Here is a 24,265-nt window from a genome sequence, read left to right as displayed (position 1 = left end):
AAAAGTATTTTTTGCAGCTTTTCAATGCCATTTGTTTATTAGAGAATGTTTCCTGCTTTCACACTTCTGTGTCCACACTTCATGGTCACGGGGTAAACGATAAATACTGAAATGATTACAGGAATAAATACTGCTAATATGCTGTATACTTAACAACTAATATATACTGGATAGTAATAAGAGATGAGTACTAAACACAGCTTATCCATTTTTATACACAGTATTTAATTGGATTATTTTAAAACTTTATCAAATGAAATGGTTAGCAATTGTTTTTTGTTTTCGTTTTTTTACTTACCCATCACAATTAATTTTCGATACTTTTAATATGATGCATGGCATTTGCAGGCCCTCTTTCACAGGGAATATTTCGTGTGCAGATTTGTTTCTCAGTTCAGAACTAAAAGGGGAAATTCATAATTTCTTGGATGACGTGCTGCTCATTAATTACAGTAGCAGTTACAGTGCATTTAATTAAACTCATTGTTTCCTGGGGAGAAAGGTTTATGCATGGGTGTTTGACCTATTTATACATGTGTACTGCATGCTGTGTGTGTGTGTGTGTGCATGAAAGAGAGTGAATTACAAGTGAGTAGTGAGAGAGAATTACATGCTACTTTAAGATGTTGGATGTTTTAGGTCAGTCTTAAACCAGGCTATATATTTCCTTCAAAGCTTTTGAAATAAAAGGCCTTGACGACATCAACTTGTTAAAGCTCTATTGTTGGGTAGCATCTAAAAAAAATAAACTATAAAGCATCATGTTTCTATAGCAGCCCATGTTCTGGTCTTTGCTACTCTTTACACTTGTTTTCCTGATAAAATTACCTCTCAAGCTGATTTTGTGTGGACCGCCTGGCGGCTCAGTGATTTGGTGCCTGAGTAACTCTCAACATTGTGTATTTATGGAAGCTGTTGTTCAGGGGCAAAAAGCCAGACGTCACAGAGCAAGACAGCTGCTTAAGTCAAATCACTTCAGTGATGGCAACCAACACCCTGTCATAACTCACAGACCTGCAGTATAACCCTTCAGCACTCGGTAAAATGAAAAAAGAGCAACGACTTTATTTGTTCCACCTTTCTCCCAGCTTAATTCCTCTCTCTCTGTTCGTTTTAATGATAGATGTTAGACAAACACTTCTGATGGCAAAATGCTTTTTAAGACAATGATGTAATTATGGTTTTCTTGCATGAAAGCAGCAGTCTAAGATCCTCAGTCTATTGTGTAAATGCAGGATAAATAGAGTCTTAAAAAAAACAGTAAGCATGGCTTAACTACCCAGGAAGAATTAAATGCATAACCCTGTACTGCGGAGACTAACATTTCTCCAAGAAGAACTTAATGAGACTGAATTATATGTGTTTGTGTAGAAGTCTGACGCAATAACACTGTCTGGAACCATATGTGTATCTGTATCTGTGTTCAGATTTAAACCCAATATGGACATGCCCTAAACTATTACAATGGTAGAACCCAGATGTAGAAACAACCACGCTACTGCCCTAAAGTGGAATCGTTTTCTTTTAACTATTACAATGTTAGAACCCAGATGCAGAAACACGCTACAAAGAAATACGCTACATCACTCAAGTTAGTAGGACTTTTTTCCTTTTAAATCTTGCTTGTGCCATTTTTTTGTTTGTTTTTTTTGTTATATTTCTAATAAATTAAGATGATTCTATTTCCAAACTAGTAGTCTAACTGAACCATCATTAGCCTGACCTGGCAGTTAGTAAGGATGCTGTAAACGCATTGCACAGCATCATTTTTTTGTCCTACAATTCTCCTTCTTGTGTGATTTTTTTCAGTAAGATTCCAGTCCCTTATCTTAATCAGAAATCCTGTAAACTGAAAAATATGCCCCGTATTTGTTTCTGTATTTGTATTCATACGGAAAACATTCTCTGTTCGTTCAAAATGTATTTGTTTTCATTGTGTCATCAGCATGATCTGATACCTACATCTATCCACATACTTCATAGGCCAAATTACTTATTTTCCCATCTGCATTCACAGTATGAGTTTTATAGCTTTTATTTATTCTACATGAACATTTTTTCTAACAGTTAAAACAATATAACATAACATTATTACTCTGGCAGAATGTGTTAGAGAGAGCGAGTCTGTGTCAGGGGTTACTGAAGGTGAGTGCTGTGGTTCACTATATGTGGGTAATATGTCTCTACTATAATTCCACACTCAAGGGATTTATTCAGTAAACTAAGTGATTTAAGCTGGGCAGGAGAAGTGGAGGAAGAGGTTCGTGTCCTTGGCACAGTGTTCCTTGTTTTGTCCACAAGGCCGATGACGTTAGCTAGAGAAAAGCCATTTCCTTCCTCAGCTTTACTCTATTCAGGTTAGTAAGGGTGGCATTGCTTTGTTCTTTGATTCCTCGACATGAAAGAATTTGAAGATCATGTTTTTTTTAATACCTGACAGCTGGTTTGATTATTCCACTAGATAGATAGAGAGAGAGAAAGAGAGAGAGAGATTGAATTATTGTGATGAAATTCCACCTTCTACATATAGAATAGTATGTGTGTGTGCGTGTGTGTGTGCATGCGTGTGTGTGCGCCTCTGACGTTTTACCCGCTGAATCTGTGTAATGAAAGCAGCATATTTCTGTAGGTTAAACCTTCACCACTGTGTTCCCTTTGCTTCACCAGTATGAACAAGAACATCTAAATAACCAAAAAGCAACAGAACCTTTCCAAACCCCTACTGGTGTATAGGTCAGTGTAAATACCTCCGTTCCTTTCCTCCTCGTACAGCTTACACGGACCAGTTTACACATGAAACATGCTACAATACCTCCCAGAGGACGAGTGATCTTTAAAAATGGCTCGGGTTTGTGACTTTTTAGTCACAAGTCACCTTTTTACATAATACATCGTTTTTATTTTATTATTAATCCCAGCTAATTTGAAGAGAAAAGTGAAGAGAAGTATATATATATATATATATATATATATATATATATATATATATATATATATATATATATATATATATATATATTCTCCTCTCTAACATTTGCTTTAGTATGATTGTTTGTCTAGTTACTATATAACTTCTTTTGAGTAATACAATACTTATTAATGCTGCTGGCTGTGAGCAAACCTGTAGCCTGTTGGCTTGGCTTTTATCACACCACATTATCTGCCATCTCTATGTCTTACACAATCTGTTCACATTATCACTACTATCACCAAGCCCTGAAAAGTGACAATAGACTTGTTACCAATTTTTTTTTACCCATAAAACTCTTGGCTCTGTTTCATTACCTACATTTCAGAAGTTCAGCTTGGCTTTGCTATCTGTGTTATGGACAGTATTTATTTGAACAAGCATTATTGAAGACAGCAGGATTGAAGTTGCATATGTATCATAAAAAGGTTACTCTCTGACCTGTGATTAGATTCCACAAGGACACACTGGCATATTGTATTATTGCATCGGTATGTTTGCACATGTAATAAATCTAAACTTATGGCATTAATGAATATGGTGGAAAGAACTTGTTCAAAAACCAGAACTTTGGACTCAAGACTTCGAAATGGACCTGCATATACTGATGATTATGCCACCATATGCAAAAAAAAAAAAAAGCATCTTAAATATGATCAACAGTTAGAGTTTTAGTTTAGATCATTGCTAGTTGAATGATATAAGAAAAGCATTGCTGATGTTAGCCTTTTTTAAAAAAGATGTAGGCTATTATAAAATTCTGAACATGGACTATACACAAATAACTATTTATAGCTTTAAACATTAAACGCTAGCTCTGTGTATTTATGTAGTCACAGATGGTCAATTTGATCTCTAGGCCCAGCATTTCAGCACTACCATAGTGAATAGTAACACGATGGCACTCCAAAGGGATCCAAGCTTGTGACCTTCCAAAATACCACACTGTCTCATGCTCTTTCCTTTCCCCTCTCCATGTCAGTTCCTTCCCTCTTTCCTGCCCTCCCTCCTCTTCTCCATTGTTCCTTGTCCTCTGTCTCGTGCTACTTTCTGTCACGGGTAAGGCTGATCCTCCATACAGAGGGAGGGCACAGTCTCTGTTGGTTAAGGTAATAAGTTTTAGGCTGTCAGCAAGTTTTCATTGCTTCATAGCACTCATGCCTACTTAAATGCACATTATGGCAAGCATGCATACGGACATGCCGTGCTTCAGACACTCCGGTCTTCATCTGAAGGTCAAACTTCAGTAAAAGAGAGATTCAGTGCACTAACATCCCTTATTTTTTAAGCATGTGTCCCTCATGTTATCCTTCTGACTGCTCTCTCTTATTTCTGTTTTGATTCAGCATGTAATGTAAGTGTAATTTTTTTTCTATCCACAAGCAGTCAGCTTTTATGAAAGCACTCTGGTGTTTATTAACTCACATTAAGATAAACTCTATAGGTGGCAGGTTTCTGAGAACTTTCAGAGCTGCAGGTATGTGATTTACTCTTACTGAAAGCATTTCCAGGGAATGTTATAACCAAAGGGAATACTAAGAAACATGATTAAAAAAATGTAGTCTTCTTTGATTTTATAAACAAAAAGTTCTCCTAACTAAAAAAACGTACATACAATTGACTGGTTTTATATGGAAGGGTATCTGTTTATATCTATGCACCAGCAATACCTTTGAGCAGTCCGTATTGATAAACCTCGTGTGATTTGCATATCATCAAATGAATTCCCAAGCAAGTGGGTCAGTCCACTCTATTGTTTTTGCTGATTCTTTGAGAGTCGTCCATCACCGCTTTCCCAGCAATGTCATCTTAAGGTCACAGCTAGTGTGCTAGTTTGAGTGGGTGTCTGTGTTATTGGAAACAGAGAGGCCCTTAGTTATAACATGAGACACTAACTCTTGTTTTTTCTTCTGGATGTGGTGAGAGAATGTGCTAACAATGGCCTCATTATTGTTACTGCTTTGTGTTGGGGTAACTTCATGGGTGATTAGTCCAAACAGGATAAATCACGGGTTTAATAGCAGTCCAGAATGAATAGTGCGCTAATCTTCATTGGCTAAATTTAGGTCTTCTGTCATTTCCTGGTGAAATTGTGTGCATCAGTGGTAGTGTGTCTGGATCGTTAAATATTTATGGCTCATATTTGCTTTTCCAAGCTTTCAAGTCTTAAATATACTCCTTAATGCAGTTCAATATTTCTGAAAATTCATAAGAAGCCATTAAGTGTGTTAATGTGGTAGATGTGAGGGACTTTAGAAGGGAAAGTTATTTGAAACAATAGCAGTACTTTGATCCTACAACCCTTAGGAGTGGCCCGCTCATATAGCCATGCCAGGCTAATAGCTGAGAGTTCATGACATGATTGCGTAATGGAGGCGTTTGGGAGGGGGGATCAGGGTGTTACTAATCCTGTGCTCTGTGTACGGAGCATTGGAAAGACACTGTTTCGCTTTCCAGCAGGCTTACACACTAAACTCATCTCTGTTTTTACACCAACTGTCACATTGGTACTGCAATCTGACTCAGCTCTGACCAAATAACCTGCGGTAACCACAGTGGCCTTACTCTGTGTACCGGGCTGTGTGAATAAACGTATGAAATACACACATCATACAATATGATAATATCAACCAGTGCCATTTAACATTTTATTACATTCTATTTAGTAGGTCAGTGCCAGGTTAGAACTGCATTTCAAAGTAAAACATGTATTTTATGTTAATAATTATCATCACATTAAGCTCTGAGCTTGCCTGAATAACAAGAAGTTGCTTCCAGGAAGTCCTCTCAGATTTCAAGGTCACTTGCATGCTCATAAAGTCTTGGGATTTTTCCAGAGAGACAGAAAGTCACCTTGTAGCATATCCTGTTCTCTCCTGAACACAGACACTTCTAGCCTCTTATCTCTTAGTTGGATGTGCTGCACTGTGCTGGACACACAGGACACAATCTCTCAACACAATCTCTCAACAACTCTTGCAAATTTCACAATTGTTGTTAACCTCATGATCTGAACTTCTGACCTCTGTGTTAATCCACAAAGAACTGGTCAGCTCCAGAGACAACATTTATCTATTTGTGTTCGGACAGGTGTACAGAGCTAACATGTTAATATAATTAAGCAGAAAAATGTCTCTTTTAGAAGTTCTAATATGGTGAATAAGAGGGATGTATCTCAAGAGCTTCCATTTGGCAACAGGAATCAATTCTGGATCATCTCATTATTTTATATTGCACTGAATGTCGAACATTGCCACGGTTCCTATCACTTAATGTCTATTTTAAAATCTTGGACCTTGGATAAGTCAAGACTTGAAAGTCAGTGTTTTCACTTGCTGTTCAGTGATAAGCCCTGGACAAACTGCTAAACCAGTTTTTCACTAGTGTGCCACTTTAGAAAATGGAAATCTTCCCTGTCTGTCTTGATAGAAATAATGGTTGTGGATGGAACAGTGTGTGTGGGTGGATATGTGTGTTTGTGTGTTTGTGCCATGGAACAGGGTCATCACTGACCTACAATACTCTACTACTACTACTACTATGTGCTATATGTACACACTCCGCATGTGTAGGCACCTGTCTTTATATAAACAGACAGAGACACACACTGAGTCCTGTCTCACTCAATGATACACCTGAACAAAGGACACATATGGCATATGACCTAATTTGTTAAATATTTGTATTGCAGACAATGTATTAACACAAATTAATACAATTAATTGTTGTTCAAGATTATCTTACTGATGATGTGCATTTAGTCTCTTCAGAAACAACCAAAGCATATACTATGTGCACCCAAGCATGTGCGATACAGTAGTGTAAGTATATGCACCCAAATGCCCATTTGTTCTGCTGTACTGTATTACACCTTGCTCTGAGAGACTTGTCTAGTCACAACAGTTGTCTTATAAATAGATTTTCTCATTGCATTCGCAAGTGTGTGAGTGTTTAATGTAGTCAGACACACTCACTTTCTTCCTCATATGTCTAATGGAAAATGATTACACTTGCTTCTTGGCAGCCTGACATATCTAACTAGCACCACATAAAAGGCAATCTTCCTTCTTTTTCTTTTTCTTCTTCTTCTTCTTCTTCTTCTTCTTCTTCTCTCTCTCTCTCTCTCTCTCTCATACTCCTTTTCCAGTCACTCCTTTTCTGCCTACTCATTGAGAAGTGTCTGGATTTGTCCTTCATCCAAACACTTCTAATTATCCTCATCATGCCTGGAGAGCTCCTCTGTGGGAAGCTATCTAAAAGAGATGGATGAACCTACATGGTTTTTCAAACTCACCTTCATACAGACAGTGATATATACTGTTTATGATATCAGTGTATTAATAGCAACAAATGAGGTCATGAAACTCATCATATATATGAGTATATATATATATATATATATACATATAATTTTAAACATGTAAAACAATGAAAGGAAAAGTTCAGATCTTGAATATTCAAGATATCTTGAGTATAAAGATTCTGTACTATTTTATGTTATTTCACCCGTTTATATTATTGACCATGTTTGTACAAATGTTTTTTTAGTCTTAGCGCTTCCAACTAAGATGGATTGTCCAGTCATTTGTTTGTAATGACATATTTTGTAGCACAAACAATGAAATATAGAAACATTTTACATTTTCACTCTGGTCACAGACCACTATGTATATACATTAAGACCTTTTAATATGATGGCTTGTGTTTAATTGTTTCAATATATAAATAATCATCTGACCTAAACCTACTGTGGGTTGTGATAACTTGTGATAACAAATGAAGAAGAAGCAACCAATAAGTGCTCAGCATGAGTGGGAGCTTTTTCAAGACTGTTATTAAAGCATCTCCTGTGGATCGTCATGAAGCTCATGAGAAATCCAAGAGTGTACAGAGCTGTCAACAAGGCCACCTGGAAGACATACAGTATATAATGATTTACTCAAACTTCTTTTGGTTACAGTATCGTTCCATAATTATTATTTCATATTTTATTCTTCGCTATTTGGGTGAGCTCACTTAGAATTAAAAAGTATTTTGTGAAGGATTTACCATGACTTTTTTTCCCTCTTTCGGCTGTTGGCTGTTTTCCCCAATCTCAAAATGGGTACAGCTTTGTTTATGTTTGAAAACTGAGGTGCCTGATTTAATATTTGTCCATCTGACTTTCACTCCAAGCATGTCTTAATCGTGTGTGCTGTCAGTGTAGGAAGTGATTACCACGTTTATAGCACTTAGTCCCAGCATGTTTAATCAAAACCTGTTTACATTCCTTAGCATTCATCATTCCTTTGATTTTCACCAGATCTCCTTCAGCACTGGATGAAATTTATCCCAAGCCATGACAGAAACCTGTACTCCTGCAGCCTTATACGTTTTCTCTATAACTTCTGGTGAACCATAAATGTAAAATGGACTACTCGTGCTGCAGAAAATGGTTCTTAGGGTCTCTTAGACCGTTTGCATGTATTTTGGTTCCAGACAGGACAGCCAGGTGGAAGCATTTGACTAGATTTTTTTCTTTCCTTTAGGGAAATGACCTTTAACGATTGTTCATCAGAAGCAGACATGTTGTCTGTCTTAGCTGGTCTAGATCATACAAGGTATTTCCACAGTTTTGGACATCACATATGGAAAATCCAGTTTAGTAACCTGTTGCCATCTGATCAAATCTTTTTCTGATGCAAAACGGTCACTTTTTTGTTGTCCAGATAAATAAAGCTAAGACTGTGCTTTATATAGAGCCACAGATTTCACAGGACAGTTATTTCATATTATCTGCCTGAACCCGGGAGCAAAGAACCCTTTTTTTTTTTTTTTGCTTTTCTTTGGATAGAAATTGCTTTGTGTTTCCTTTGCACTGAAATGTTAGTGAATGACAAAAAAAGAGAGAGAATGAAGTAGTGTGCCCCCTACTGTTAAATCTCCACCACTCCCTTTATTATTTTATACACACAGCACATTTCAGACTAAACAGTGGTAAAGAACAGATAAATTCCTGAACATAATGGGTCATTGAGAGTTGTTACAGCTCTAAGGCTTTTGAGTTTCATGAGTCATGTGTCAGAAAGATACATCGAGTTCCTTATGATAAGGCATAGCTTTTGTTTGAGCATTGAATCAATATGTGCCTACTACTTTCTCCCAGCCAGAGAGCCTAATTGTAGTAAATATAGCTGCTATATGAGTAAACGCTTGTTCTTTTCTGAGAAAGTACTAGATTTTCCACTCCACTGAAATGCTGTGAATGGGCCCAGTGCCCTTCCCTGGTAAAAGTCATATTCCGCTGGAAATATCATGTATACTATAAACACCTGCCTAGTGGTGTAAACAGGCGTGAATCTTAATGAGTGGACATGCGTGTAAACACACAATCGAGAGCCTGAGGGTGTACCCATGAGGGCACAGAAGTAACGTGACCTGGCTTACTGCCTTTACTACTACGCCTGAGCGTAACCCACTATGCCAGTGCATTTCAAGGGCATCGTAAATATCTTAATTTAGGGCAAAGTGCAAGGACCTGGCCTAGTCTCCTTTTTCTTTTGGTTACTAAGGTTAAGCCTAGATTCAGGTGTATGCATAGCATTACGTAGTTACATTAATAATTCAGTCAATATAATTCAATATAATATATGTGTGTGCATGCTCAATTCAATAGTCCAAGTTATAATAGACACTTTTAAGAATACACACATTTTGTGTGTTAAACGGTTATTCACTTTAGAGACAACACATCTGATCTCAGAATGCATTTTCAATCTCATTCGCCTTTCAAGATTAAAATATAATGAAGGTGGATTTATGATTTCATGGAAGATTCGCCTTGTCAGTCTTGTTTCTCAAAAACAGTTCATAGACCACACTCCCAGATAGTAACGAGCAATTACATTTATCTTTTGTGTTTGGAGTGTGTCTCTATCAGAGCATTAAATTGCCTGAAAGCAGAGCTACTTTCATCTCTGTTATCATCAAAGCACACTGTGTCATAACCACATAAGCATCCTTGTGTAGTTATGAAACAGTGTGATGCATACATGTGTTACACATATATATATATATATATATATATATATATATATATATATATATATATATATATATGATATGCACCTGAATCAGATTTTAGGTGGATATACGGTTCAGTTATCAGTCCATTCAGCCTCTGGTTTCAACAACTGGTTTAACTACAGCAACCTTTACATTCACAGTCTAGAACAGGTACGATCTTTTGGTACAAGTTTGATAGTGAAGCTAATTTACATATTGTTTTTTAATGAGTGAGTAGTACACAGGTTGTAGTTTGTAGTCACTGAATGGAATCAGAAGTAATCTCCTTCAGTTCTGCCTGAGTCACGATTCAGAGACTTTGTCCTGGCATGAATACAAAGTGTTCCATCTGACAGCACATGACAGCACGACAGCGACCCCGTTCTGCATGAGAATGCAAAGCTCTTCATCATATGTTCACTCACACACACACTCACACACACCTTTTCCTTGCAGACTAACCTAATAAAATTCACACCATGTTATTTAAAACTGATGTTTATGTATCTCCTTAAAGAGTGGCCAGACACCTGAGAGAATACAGAATTTCACATAACAGTATTTTAGTTAGTAATTGGCACAAAAAACAAAAAACAAATTCCCTCCAATTGTTGATGCCTCCAAGACGACCTTTATGTTAGCTTAAGTGCAGCAATGGGTAGCTTGTTCTTTCCTATAATAATACATTTCAAATTGTTTTAGCTGTTTGAGCAACAAAGATTTTGCTGCACACTATACATGATGGTGAGTCAAATGAAAATCTTAAAAATAGAATTGAATCATTTTTTTCTGAAGGAAACCTGTTAACACTTGCACTGAATGAAACAGAGATCATGTAGAAAAATAATGTGTCACCTACTTGCAATAAACACTACAAAAAGGGCTTTCATTCAGATTTACACTCATAAAATAATATACTAATAAAGATTTTAGATGTGTCTGAAACTACAATCAATTTGCGCTTTGATTCGCATACAGTATGTCATAAACTGCAGAACTAATTATATAACAGAGGTCTAGAAGTGCAGCACTTTCCTGTGATGGAAAGACATTTAGCAGTGACACATAAGCTTGGCATCTTCTTGTCTATTTTTGTCCGCTCCATTACCGATTCATCTAATGGAATATAAACTCATTGTCTTAAAGACAGGAGCAAAGGCGATGCATTCGATCACATTTCTTGTACATGTGTCTGCTTGTGCACGTACATGTCAGTGTCCTCATAAACGTTTGGGGATATGTGTGTATACAGTATGTACTATACGTGTGTGACTGTGCGTATGGTTCGGTGTAGTCCTACATATTTTTATTTTAGTTGTTTATAGAGTGCTGATTTATCAGCACTCAGGCTGACATGTACATGGAAAAAAAAATGGTTTCTTCCAGTGGAAGGAATGTATAGTAGGCATGATAAGGGCAGACACACGGAGCATGGACAAACTAATACCGCTCACACATCATTACAGGAGCAGGTGACAGGTCAGTCTGGTTGCCTAGCAACGTTTTTCAGAGGTGCTGCAGATTTGATTGCCCTCTTTGTAGTCTTCCTTCTCTTCTTCACCGAGATACTGTCAGCAGTTTGAATATAATGGAATCTGCGTGGCTTTATGGTGTGATGCTACATCTGTGAGTGTGTGTGTGTGTGTGTTTTAAAACATTACTAGTATCAGTGTTCGTCTGTGTGTTCCACCAATGACATAAGAGATAATTAGCGTCTGGCTCAGTCTAGACAAAATAAATTTTTATACACATAATAAAACAGACAGCCATTCAGTTAACATTGTTTCACATTATTCTTTGCATCAATAATGCATTTTAGCACATGGATATGCTATCCCCCTCCCCTTACACACACACACACACACACACACACACTAGGCAGTAAAGAAAATTCAGGTATGGTACTGGAACACAACATGTTGGAATTAAAGCTGGATAGGATAGATAAGGACATTCATAAAGAGCATGGACAAACTGATGCGGCTAAAAAGAGACGGATGATGAGTCATTTGGTTGCCTGGCGACGGTCTGCAGAGTTCTCTCTGTCAAGATGCAACATTTATTTCATCATATTCTCTCACACATCTATCTTTTACTGTATAGCTACAGTAGTTTAATATAATACCTACAGTACAATTTTTTTTTATTGAAAAACATTTACATTTTACATTTACATTTTATAACATGGGCACTAAATAATATAATGATTTAATACGATGGTATTTCTAGAGAACATAATTTTTTTTTAATGTAAGAACATAATTAATGCTAAATCTCACACAGATGTTATATATATATTTTTAAACTGAATTATTCATTAGGAGCCCTTAATAGCACCACTGAAGCAGAAGGCCTTTATATTTCGCTTTTCCATACACACAGTGACACACAGAATACATAACATCATAAACCACATCTAACATACGGTATAACGTTTACGAAATACTTTGTAGTGATGTTTTTTTTAGTTCTTCACTAATATAAATATCAAACTAATATAAAATCCTCATTCCAAACCTGCCCAAAATTGAACATTTTTGCAAATTTATAAGTTATTGTTTTTCTTAAATATGTTTTGAAATACACAGTACATGTTGTTTGAAATTTGATAAGTTAAAATCAACGTAATCTTTAGACTAGGAGTCTAAACAAAGCCTATACCTTTTTACTAAAGCACCTGGTCATACATCACCCTCTAAATAAATAATGATATATTGACTTTGTTTTCAGTGTATATTTAATAGGTATAGATGAATGTATTTGCTGTAGTGCAGTCTGAAGAGAGCTGGTCATACATTCACACACAAACAGACCAACAGTAAATAAAATGCACCATTATTGGTTATATAGATTAAATATTAATTAGATATTACATATTACCTCCATGTGCCAAGTTCCTGAGTTTCATCTGCTCTATTAGGCCTTCTAAAAAGCCCATGTATCTTCAAATGTCAGTAAACAGCCAGTCGTGAATTACTAATATTTTTTTGATTAATGAGAAAAAAAAAAAACTCAACATACACTACATGGCAAAATGTATAAAAACATCTGGGTGTGAGCCCTTATATGTGGGCCTTCTGCAAACATTTGCCACAAAGTTGGCACATGATTGTCTACAGTATATTTGTATGTTGTAGCTTTTTGATTTTCCTTCACTGAAACTAAGAGGCCCAAACCTGTTCCAGTATTCCAGTGCCCCTCTGTGCAAAGCATCGACCATGAACATAGTTTGCCAAGTTTGCTTTGAATTGCAAAGAGCCCTGACCTCAGCTCCACTGAACACCTTTGTGAATTTGCAAAGCTGACTGCACCCCAGGCCTCCTCCAGTGCCTGACCTTATTAATGCTCTTAAGGCAGAATGAGTAAAAATCGCCACAGCCACGTTCCAAAATCTAGTTAAAAGCTATCCTAGAAGAGGGAGGCTGCTACAGCAGGAAAGGGGGTCAAACTCTATATTAATGCCAGAACATATGGGTATCCTGATCAGATGCCCACCACTGATCATGATACTATCACTGCCATATAGTTGGCCATATAGTTTATGAAATATTTATTTATTGGTTTAGATCTTTATATGTCAGTGTAAAAACAATAATGTGTATATGATTATATACACTATATTGCCAAACGTTTTGGGACACCCTTCCAAATCATTGAATTCAGGTGTTCCAATCACTTCCATGGCCACAGGTGTATAAAGTCAAGCACCTAGGTATGCAGAGTGCTTCTACAAACATTTGTGAAAGAATGGGTTCCTCACTACTAAATATTCAACGGTCAACTGCTACTGGTGTTATAACAAAGTGGAATCAATTGGGAACAACAGCAACTCAGTCATGAAGTGGTAGCCCACGTAAACTGAAAGAGCGGGGTCAGTGCATGCTGAGGCGCACAGTGCATAGAAGTCACCAACTTTCTGCAGAGTCAATAGCTACAGACCTCTAAAATTAATGTGGCCTTCAGATTAGCTCATGAACAGTGCGTAGAGAGCTTCATGGAACGGGTTTTCATTGGCTGAGTAGCAGCATCCAAGCCTTACATCACCAACTGCAATGCAAAGCGTGGGTTGTTTTTCAGGGGTTTCCAGTGAAAGGAACTCTTTATGCTTCAGCATACAAAGACATTTTGGACAACTCCATGCTTCCAACTTTGTGGGAACAGTTTGGGGATGACCCCTTCCTGTTCCAACATGACTGCACACCAGTGCACAAAGCATGGATGAGTGAGTTTGGTGTGAAGGATCTTCACAGAGTCCTGACCTCAACCCAGTAGAACATCTTTGATGAATTAGAGCGGAGACTGTGAGCCAGACCTTCTCGTCCAACATCAGTGAGACACACAAGCCTGACCTTCTAGTGGAATGGTCAAAAATTCCCATAAACACTCTCCTAAACCTTACGGAAAGCCTTCCTAGAAGAGTTGAAGCTGTTATAGCTGCAAAGGGAAGGCTAACTCCATATTAAACCCTACAGATGAAGAATGGGATGCCATGTTAAAATTCATGCGCATGTAAAGGCAGACGTCCCAAAACTTTTGACAATATAGTGTAAATGTAAACGTATTAGAGAACTGTGTTTTTTTTTAAACTAACAGCGCCATCTTGTGTATAAACGACTTCCACACAAGTCTTTTCCGTCTTTCGCCATTTTACACGCAACATCCGGTTGTGCAGCAGCCATTTTGTCTGTTCGTTGCAAGTCCGCCCCAACACGGTCACGAACAGCAGTTCCCACTTGGAAAATATTTAAAAATATCGCTCTCTAAATTTCCCTTGGACATAGTAATAGGTTAAGAAAACTCGCTTGTGAATTTTAGGAGGAGAGGCGCGCGCTTTTTTCCTGAGCTTTATGAGGGTTTATTTATGTCGTGTGTGAGTGCCGCCAGTCGTGTGTTATGTCGAGCGAGGAGAGCTACTTAGCCATCCAGCGCTATTTAACGGACGAGCGCGAGCCCTACGCCCCCGGCACTCACGGCAACGTCAAGAGGAAAATCCGGAAGGCAGCCGCTTGCTACGTTGTTCGGGACGGAGTGCTGTACTACCAGCGGCGGCACCGGGGCCAGGAAGGCTTCACCGAGCTGGAAGTGGTGCTGCAGGCCGAGAGGCGGAAGGAACTAATCTACGAGACGCACATCTCCAGAGGGGAGCATTTCAATCAGCATCTCACCTGGGAGAACCTTTCACAAAAATACTGGTGGAGAGGTAACATCAAGCAGAGCTCGAGCACACCATCTCCATGTTGGTCTCTCTCTTTCTGTATACAGTTCCACTATATAGCAGTCTTAGGGTGTGAACTAATGGTTTCACCCTAGACTTTATTGCAGTGCACTATATTTCCAAATGGGTGTCGTTTGGGACAGAGCCAGTGGGATTTCAGCAGTGCCTGGCTGAGATCTAATCAGTTGACATCAAGCATATTTCCAACACGCTTTGGAGCACAGATGTTACACTATTTACACGTATGATGTAACCAATTACAGATACCTGATACTCATTTTCATCTTGGCAAACAGAATAATTTTCATTTCATTTCATTGTCTGTACCGCTTATCACGGGGAGCCTGTGCCTCATCTCAGGCGTCATCAGGCATCAAGGCAGGATACACCCTGGATGGAGTGCCAACCCATTGCAGGGCACACACACACACACACACTCATTCACTTACGCAATCACACACTATGGGCAATTTAGAGACTCCAATCAGCCTAGAAGCATGTCTTTGGTCCGTGGGAGGAAACCCACCAAGCATGGGGAGAACATGCCAAACAGAATAATCACACATTCACTGCTTTCTGATGTTGTGCGTTAATTCTGAGAGGGGAAAAGGAATGAATTGACACCCAGGAAGCCGAATGAACAATCTGACTATATATTTAAATAATGGTTTAAATAATGTGGGTCATTTATATACATCACGTTACATTTACATTTAGTTGCAGCACAAAATTTGAAGGGTCTCTTCCCTTTCCTGGCTCTTTAAAAAGTGTGTACATTTCTGTTCTCTGAGTCTATCCTTTAATCATGCTTATCACATTTTAGTAGATGAGTCTGAGCTGGTCAAACTGGTAGACATCTTGACATCTTGCTAGTAAGTGCTGGTAGAAAGGACAGAGTTTCTGAAACGTCTATACTATTGATTTTCATGTTCTAGGAATCCTAAAGCAGGTAAAAGATTGCATCAGAGACTGTGGGTGCCAGCAGAAGTCAGAGCGTGGGAAAGGCAATACTGAGGATGCATCAGTTTCCCGTGGTCCAGGTAAACGAAAGGAGGACGATGATGAAGAAGAGGAAGAGGATCTCGAGGAACTGCATGACGCCATTCAGATGAAGTCAAAGGGCGCCAATGTTGACAAACATGAACTTGTTTTTGTGAGTACATAGCTTGTGTTGAGTTGAGACGTTGGGAATAAAACATGATGGGCCGTGCTTTTATGAATAATCAGTGACGGTGGTGTGAAAAAGTTTTCAGTTATTTCTAATGCTGAATTTTTTTCTGCCCTGCAGAGAGACAGATGGGCATGTAAGATTGTTAAAACATTGCTGCGTGTTTTCTTTTTCTTGTAGGTGGATAGTAAGGGTATTGTGAAGCAGTTCCTGCCCAAACATGGCCAGACCATGCTGGATAAGCTGAATCAGCAGCGTTTAAATAACCAATTCTGTGACATTACCTTGCTCATTGAGTCGGAAGAGTATCGGGCACACAAATCTGTCTTGGCTTCTTGTAGTGATTACTTCTATGAGCTCTTTGTTGAGAAGGGTGCTGTGGCCAGCCATGAAGCCGTCGTGGACCTCTCTGGTAATTGCGTCTGATATAACCACTTCTGTTGTTATGTATTAAATATAAAACACTTGGATTAGCACAAGAATATAACTCAATGTTTGCATGTGCTTTGTTGTGTCTCTATCTGCCAGGCTTTAGCAAGGCAAGCTTCCTGCCTTTGCTGGAGTTTGCCTACACCTCAGAGCTGACATTCAATTTCTGTATTATGGCAGAGGTGGCCATGCTTGCACGGCACCTGCACATGAGTGAAGTGCTGCAGATTTGCGAGTCGGTACACAAAAAAGTGGAGGAGCAGAAGCTAATGGTCTATCAGCAAGGAGACGTGCACACAGTGATAGCCAGGGAAACTCTACCTACTCAGCCAGTTGCTCCTTCTGACTCTGGAGCTTATGTGGTGGCCATGGAGAGTGATGGCCAGGCAGTGGTGGCTCACTCTGGACAGTCTGAAGCTGAACACTCCATAACCGTTATCACAGGTGAAGACGGAACGGCAGAATCTCTGGCTTTGCTTGCTGGGGCGACAGTGGATGGGGAGACAATGACCGTGGTCACGCACAGTGGCCAGGCTGGCTTGCCCAAATCTCTCTCTATTGTGGCCCATAATGGACAGTCAGAAGCAGGTGAAACCATGACTGTGGTCACTCACTCTGGACAAGCAGGCTCAAGTGAATCTCTGGCTGTGGTTCAGGCGTGCTGGACAGTGGATGAGCCGCAGGTAGTGGAAACACCGGTAACAGGGAGCGTGGGACCTGGTGCCTACATAATTAGTGTAGAACCAGGCAAGATAGCTTCTACTGAAAAGGTTCATCTAACTGCATCGGCACCAGCTCTTCAGGAGGAACCACTGGTCCAAGCTTTAGAGACTCTACCCCAGCCACTGGTGACTGCAGAACAACCAACCCCTGTACCTCCGAAAAGGAGGCCAGGGAGGCCCCCAAAGGCAAAGCAGCCCCCACCAGAACAGGAACCAGTAGTGGCTGAGGTTGCAGAGAGTCCTGCAACGGGAGGGGAGGACGAGAAGAAAGAGGAACAAGAGACTGCTGACCCTAATAAGAGGTTCCTGAGGAAGCGGTCAATGAGGGAAGGAGGATATGTGCGTCTGCATATGGGACTTGAGACAGAGGAGGAGGTGGCAAACACTGGGAAGGTATGAGTACAGGCTAAACCTATGGCGATATATAAGTATGAAGTGCCTAAGTATAAATGCGTGTTCTTTTCTATGTGAAGTAATGCATTGTAAATTAGAATATACAATATTAATAGATTAAACAGTCATCTGTTTGTGGAAAAAAAAAGTCAAGAGGTATAGGTAAAAGGTATGCATATATGTACAAAACATACAAAAACTAGGTGTTAAATTTGGGTTTTATTTTGTCCTCAGACACCTCAGAAACTGGTGAAGCGAGGCCGTGTGTCCCAGTCACTAAAGAGATCATCAGCTGACTCTTCTGAAACTGAGCCTCAGTCTGCCTCTGATGGGACAAAAACACTGCCCGAGGGAGAGGAGGCAGTTGGACCTGAGGTGATGTCCATAGAAGAAGGGACAGCACAAGAAAAAGCAGAGGGTGCAGTGGATGGAGAACACACCTGCAGCGAGTGTGGCATGGTGTTTCAGAGACGCTACACCCTGATCATGCACATGCTCAAACACGAGAAGTCGCGCAGCTTCAAGTGCACTGTACGTATATGCTCAGTTATAACACCTTACATAGTATACATAGTGCCTTATACATATATTAGCGGTAGGGGAAATTGTTTGCGGTACACGTTGGTTTTTTGGATCGCAGTACAAACAGATAATTGTGTTTTTTCCTATCTACACTGGTGAAATAACGAGAGGTTTTTTGTGGGCGTTTAATTAAGCTTTCTCTAGACTGATGCCATCTCTCATCAGTGCTAAAAGCTCATTACTGCTGATTAGCAAAAGCCAATATACCTGAATAAACATATCCTCATGTTTATAAAGCAGCTATTGAATTCATATTAAAAAAAAAAAAAATCAACAGAGCACTTCATATGAGCATGGAGATCCACATCTCCCTCAGATCCACCCAGAGATAAACTGCTGCAGAGCTTATTAACATGAAAATTCAAGCATAACTTAGATTGTATATTTTATTAGCAAGGACTTGCATCTATATGGGGTAGTATAAAATACAGATTGTTCTGCTCATCTTATTACATATTAAAAAAAAAAACAACTAGTATTTATTTGACTTGTAATATAAAATGAGGAAGTCACTGCTGTTCCCCTTATACACCGACTTTGCAATACATAATGTGTCTAAATCTAGCAATATTAATGAACTGTGATCTCTTCCCAGCTGTGTAATAAAGAGTTTCAGTACGCCGTCTCTCTTCGTGCCCACTTGGCTCGTCATAAGCATCAGAAGAGCCAGAGAGCACCTTTGGCTCGAGGAGCTGCTGATGAGCTCTCGGATGGGTTCGAGGGTCAGGCGAAAAGTCGCACCAAGCGTGAGTTTGTGTGTGACATTTGTGGCAAGACCTTGCCCAAGCTGTACTCTTTGCGCATCCACATGCTGAACCACACAGGCGTGCGGCCACACTCGTGCAGGGTCTGTGGGAAGAGCTTTGCCACCAAACATAACCTGAAGATGCACCGAGCTCTGCACGACTCTGCCAAGCGCTTCTACTGCACCATGTGTGATAAGTCCTTCGTCAGCAAGAGGAGCCTGAATGAGCACATCAGCGTTCATACAGGCAAGCCTAGTGCACAAATGCTGAGAACTGCATTTCAATATAGATTTCGGAATATTTAAACATATTAGACAATGAAACGTGTACCTATGGTTTTATTAGAAATCAGTTAATGTCTGTTTATAAATAGCAGTGATATGTTAAATTGTTTGTTGACCAATGTCAGTAAACTGATAATCTGTCTTTTTTATTAAAAAAAAAAAAAAAAAGGTGAATCCAAATATTTTTGCCCGACATGCGGTGCGTCATTTCACCGGGCGTCAGGACTGAGCAAACACATGAAAAAACATCAACCAAAACCAGAAACCCGTTCTTTCCAATGTTCCCAGTGAGTTTCTATTACACACCTATCGCTTCTCTCTCAGATTTGCAAATGAAAATACAGAATTGGAAATGTTAAAAGACCAGCAGAAAGATTTGTGTGGTGTCTGTGATTTGTCTCCACCCTACAGCTGTGATAAGAGCTTCTACGAGGCGAAGGACTTGCAGCAGCACATGAATAAACACTTGGGTGTAAAACCCTTCCAGTGCCAGGTGTGTGGGAAAAGCTACAGCTGGAAGAAGGACTGGTATTCGCACGTTAAATCGCATACCATTGCTGAACCCTACAGGTAAGAGTAGAAATCATTGTAACATGCCTCCTCTGAGACATGAAGCAGCCACTAGATTATTTAACCTGCCAGGAACACAAGATTACAGGCTCGCTGAACACACTTGTACGTAAAGGTTAATTAATTTTGTAAGGCACATGGAATGAGTGATAGTTTTGCTTAGTTTTTTATCTTCACTGCACTGCGGGGATCAGAACCATTTGGGTGACGTACTACACGCTTTACATTCTGTCTTCTACAATCCAGTGTATGAAAGTAGTTTCATCGTCTCAAATGGAGCACTAATATTTTTGAAACTGATGGGAAGTATGAGCCAATTCCCAGTCGATGGTAAATGATGTCAAATGTACATAATGTGACATCACTAGTTTTAGCAGAATATGGTGACTCTAATATTTTGAAAAATAAAGATCACACAATGCGGGCCAATTTATTAAACATTTGTTAGATGTTGTGTGTTGTCAGCCATCTTGATAATGTTTTCTCATCCATCATCCGGTAGTCCTGCCCCTTTTCTATACATTTCACACTATTTGTAATACAAAATTGTTTAGAATTGTGCATAGGTATGTGAATTAGGACACACCTATTATTTAATATAACAAAATTATGACAAACTACAAAACAAATTGTTAGCATTAATGTAGATAAATAAATGAGCTATGTGCATGACACACCACTAAAAGCCACACAATGCACTTCTTTGATGCTTTTAACTCGCTATGTGTATAAAAAGGAAATAATCACAAATGTTCTCTTACCATGCTGCCTCTGATATACAGCAATCTTTAGTAATTTCAATAAACATAAGGTATGGGTGGACGTGTTGATGATTTTCAGTGTTCAGTTTGACAAGATCGTGTAACGCAGAAGAGCATTATCCTGTACTTAAACTAAAAATGTTCTTGGAAATACACCCTACCAAATTGGCTCTGATGGAAACATGCCTAAGTTTGTTTAGGTTCCCAGTAATCCATCCATTTTCTATACCTGCTTTATTCCTAATTAGGGTCACAGGGATCTGCTGGAGCCTATCCCAGCACACATTGGGCGAAAGGCAGGGGTACACCCTGGACAGGTCGCCAGTACATCACATATAGACAGACAACCACACACACTCACTCCTACAGGCAATTTAGAATTACCAGTCAACCTAATGTACATGTTTTTGGGCTGTGGGAGAAAACCGGAGTACCCGGAGTAAACCCACGCAGGCACAGGGAGAACATCCAAACTCCACACAGGAAGGCCCCTGCCTGTTCGAATCTGGGATTTAAACCCAGGACCTTCTTGCTGTGAGGCAACAGTGCTAACCACTAAGCCACCGTGCTGCCCGTTCCCAGTAATCATTAAAATAAAAATAAAAATTAAGTTTAATTTAACCATTAAACACAGTGCGGTGACCGTAAATATACACGATAAAATATTGAGCTTATTTCTACTGAGGTCCTCAGTAGCCCAGAGTCTGAATGTATATTATATACAATGTTAAAGTTTTTTCAAAAACAAACACTGTTCTATATTATATTTATTTTTAATATTATCACAGTTCTATATTGTAATATTTTGCATACAATTTTTAAAAACTCTGCAGCTCTAGCTTCTAATGTAAACATGGCTTTATATATTCTCACATACATGCACAGGGCATAAAAGCACACAAATACAAGAGATAATGTAAGAGCTTCAGTTAAGGCTATACATCAAAATGGGAAATATTCCCAGTGATTTTAAAGATGGCGTGATAAGTGCCAGATTTCAGAAACTATTGATCTGAGTTTTACTAAGCAGATTTACAGGTGTTCCTAATAAAGTGGAGGTTTATATGTGACCCATCCTCCCTATCACAGCTCTGGAGTGTGTTGTTGAGATGGATCATGCATACTGTTACTACACTGAAAATGTTTTAATATGTGAAATAAATTTGAGATTGCATTTGAAAAAGGGGATATGTAAGAAGAAAAACACCACCAGCCACAGACTCCATAGTTAATCTAAAATCTTTAAACTCTTGATTCCTATACTAGGTGTTGATGAGTCTTTGTGTTCTTCATTAGGTGTAATGTGTGTGGGAAGGAGTTCTTTGAGAAGGCTCTGTTCAGGAGGCATGTGAAGAAGGCCACCCATGGAAAGAAGGGCAGAGTGAAGCAGAACCTGGAAAGGGAGTGCGAACACTGCGGCAGGAAATTCACCCAGCTCAGAGAGTATCGCCGCCACATGAACAACCATCAAGGTGAACTCATGCAGACACGTAAACAAAACAGCAGTTTGCTTGATGTACCATTTATGCAAAAAGAACTGGAAAATGAACAGAAGCGCTTTGACTTTCACTGCAATGGAGAAGTGATCGTATGCATTTTATGATATTGTGAATCTGATTAATGGAAATGCACCAGTTCTACTTGTTCCTCTCCCCCTGGTGTTTCATGGCCTGCACTTGCTAACAGAATAGTCTGAGGATTTGTGATGTAATAACATTTGCTTGTCACATGTTCAGTATGCAAAAAGTGCAGCATGAGTGAACATTTTACTTTAACTAGTCTCGCACACTCAAAATCTCCTCAAAAGATTTAATAATAATTAAATAAAAGAAGAATAAAAAGATCAATAAAATGTGTTTGAGAAACTGCATATTGGGGGGGAAAAGTCCAATTCAAAGGTTTTCCACTAGGTGGCACATGAGTCTTGTAACACATAGGGTCTTTTAAATACTGGACGTTTATTTTACTATATCTACAAAAAAGGATTTCTGTGCAGATATTTCAATCTTTTATTTATTTATACTATTTATTTAACATTGTTGCATTGAATAAATTCAGTATATTGAAAGGGATCCATCATCTTGAGCACACCTGCAGGTTGTTAAATTTTGCACTGAGATTAAAGTGTACTAAACTGCTGTATGATGTTTACAGGGTTTTTTTTTTTTTTTGATGGAACACAACTTTTCCTCTCTTGTTCCTTGAGGCCTTTTTTTAAAAAAAATAACAATAGAGTAACGATCCTGTCCTCCCTCTCTCTCCCTATAGGTGTAAAACCATTCGAGTGTCTGACGTGTGGTGTGGCATGGGCCGACGCCCGCTCACTGAAGCGCCATGTGCGCACACACACAGGTGAGCGCCCCTATGTGTGTCCACTCTGCCAGGAGGCCCACATCGATGCCCGCACGTTGAGAAAGCACATCTCTAAGTACCATGGCGATCAGTTGCCAGGTAAGATCATGCTGGAGAAGGACACGCTACAGTTTCATAATCAAGGCACCCAGGTGGAGCACGCTGTCAGTTTCCTGAGCCCTGAGCTGCCCCCTGAGCTGCGCCCAGCAGAGGCACCCTCCACTACAGAGGAGATTGAAACTGTGCTCATCACAGAAGAGACGGTGGAAGCCATGCAGTCCATTAACGAGGGCGCTGTTACAACGCTCTCAGACCAGAGCATCATGCAGGTGGTGAATTACGTCCTGGCACAGCAGGCTGGCACGAAGGCGGAGGAGGAGGAGGCCTCAGATATCATTCAGACCATGGAGGTGGAGGTGGCTCATGTAGCAGAGGTGGAGTGACCGAAAGACACACACACACACACACACAGCCTTAAAAAGAAAAAAAATTACTGCTGGGTTGTGTCTAAATTGTGACTCATATAATAAAAAAAAGAAAAGTGTACCTGGCACAGATAGGTTCAGTAAAATTACACATTTATTTTGTTGTACAATCTATCATGAGGAACTTTTGAAGTTCCTGCTGAGTTGGAGTGCATGTGTGTGATGCTTTACCCAGCAGTGTGTATGTGCGAGCATGTCTAAGTGATTTGTATACTGTACATATGTAGAAAAAAATGCAGTCTGGATGAAATGCTCATAATTTACAATAAAGTGGGTTAAACAGTTAACAGGAATTGGAGCTCTTATCTACAAAAACTGTAAACAAACACAAAAAAATTCTGTGCACTAAGGGTGTATGGTTCTTGGGTTGACATTTACCTCACACCCCATGGGCAGCTGGCTGGCTCATATTACTAATAGTAGTAAAATACAAAAATAATAGGGGGAAATATATGCATATTTTACATCTGTACTTGTGGTTTAAGAGATTTCATTTTGTTCAAATATTTATGCATTCGTTCATTTATTTATCATTTGAATCTGCGT

The 24,265-nt window shown here is 39.2% G+C and overlaps 1 protein-coding gene across 2 annotated transcripts; it reads left to right on the top strand.

Annotated features, from left to right (window-relative positions):
- Positions 1-14,684: 14,684 nt before the first annotated feature.
- zbtb11 (zinc finger and BTB domain containing 11) lies at positions 14,685-24,006 on the top strand. 2 transcript variants are annotated; one of them, XM_058403560.1, is made up of 10 exons: positions 14,685-15,212; positions 16,163-16,380; positions 16,576-16,807; positions 17,005-17,939; positions 18,174-18,470; positions 19,117-19,513; positions 19,721-19,838; positions 19,963-20,121; positions 22,179-22,354; positions 23,151-24,006. In XM_058403560.1, the coding sequence occupies exons 1-10, from the start codon at positions 14,906-14,908 to the stop codon at positions 23,675-23,677; spliced, it is 3,366 nt and encodes a 1,121-aa protein (XP_058259543.1). In that variant the 5' UTR covers positions 14,685-14,905; the 3' UTR covers positions 23,678-24,006. The 2 variants fall into 2 exon arrangements, with proteins under 2 accessions (XP_058259543.1, XP_058259542.1); XM_058403559.1 differs by having other exon boundaries at positions 16,924-17,939.
- The last annotated feature ends 259 nt before the right edge of the window (positions 24,007-24,265 follow it).

This window comes from Hemibagrus wyckioides, linkage group LG11, assembly GCF_019097595.1.
Source record: "Hemibagrus wyckioides isolate EC202008001 linkage group LG11, SWU_Hwy_1.0, whole genome shotgun sequence".
Taxonomy (NCBI): Eukaryota; Metazoa; Chordata; class Actinopteri; order Siluriformes; family Bagridae; genus Hemibagrus; species Hemibagrus wyckioides.
Note: the sequence above shows the minus strand (reverse complement) of the source record. Positions and strands in the feature narration are given on the sequence as shown.

What these genes read in the sequence shown, in the direction of transcription:
- zbtb11 (XM_058403559.1), top strand. Translation starts at nt 14,906, where the DNA reads ATGTCGAGCGAGGAGAGCTACTTAGCCATCCAGCGCTATTTAACGGAC. An exon ending in ACAAAAATACTGGTGGAGAG is followed by an intron (nt 15,213 to 16,162) that starts GTAACATCAAGC and finishes TTCATGTTCTAG; the next exon opens with GAATCCTAAAGCAGGTAAAA. An exon ending in ACCATTGCTGAACCCTACAG is followed by an intron (nt 20,122 to 22,178) that starts GTAAGAGTAGAA and finishes GTTCTTCATTAG; the next exon opens with GTGTAATGTGTGTGGGAAGG.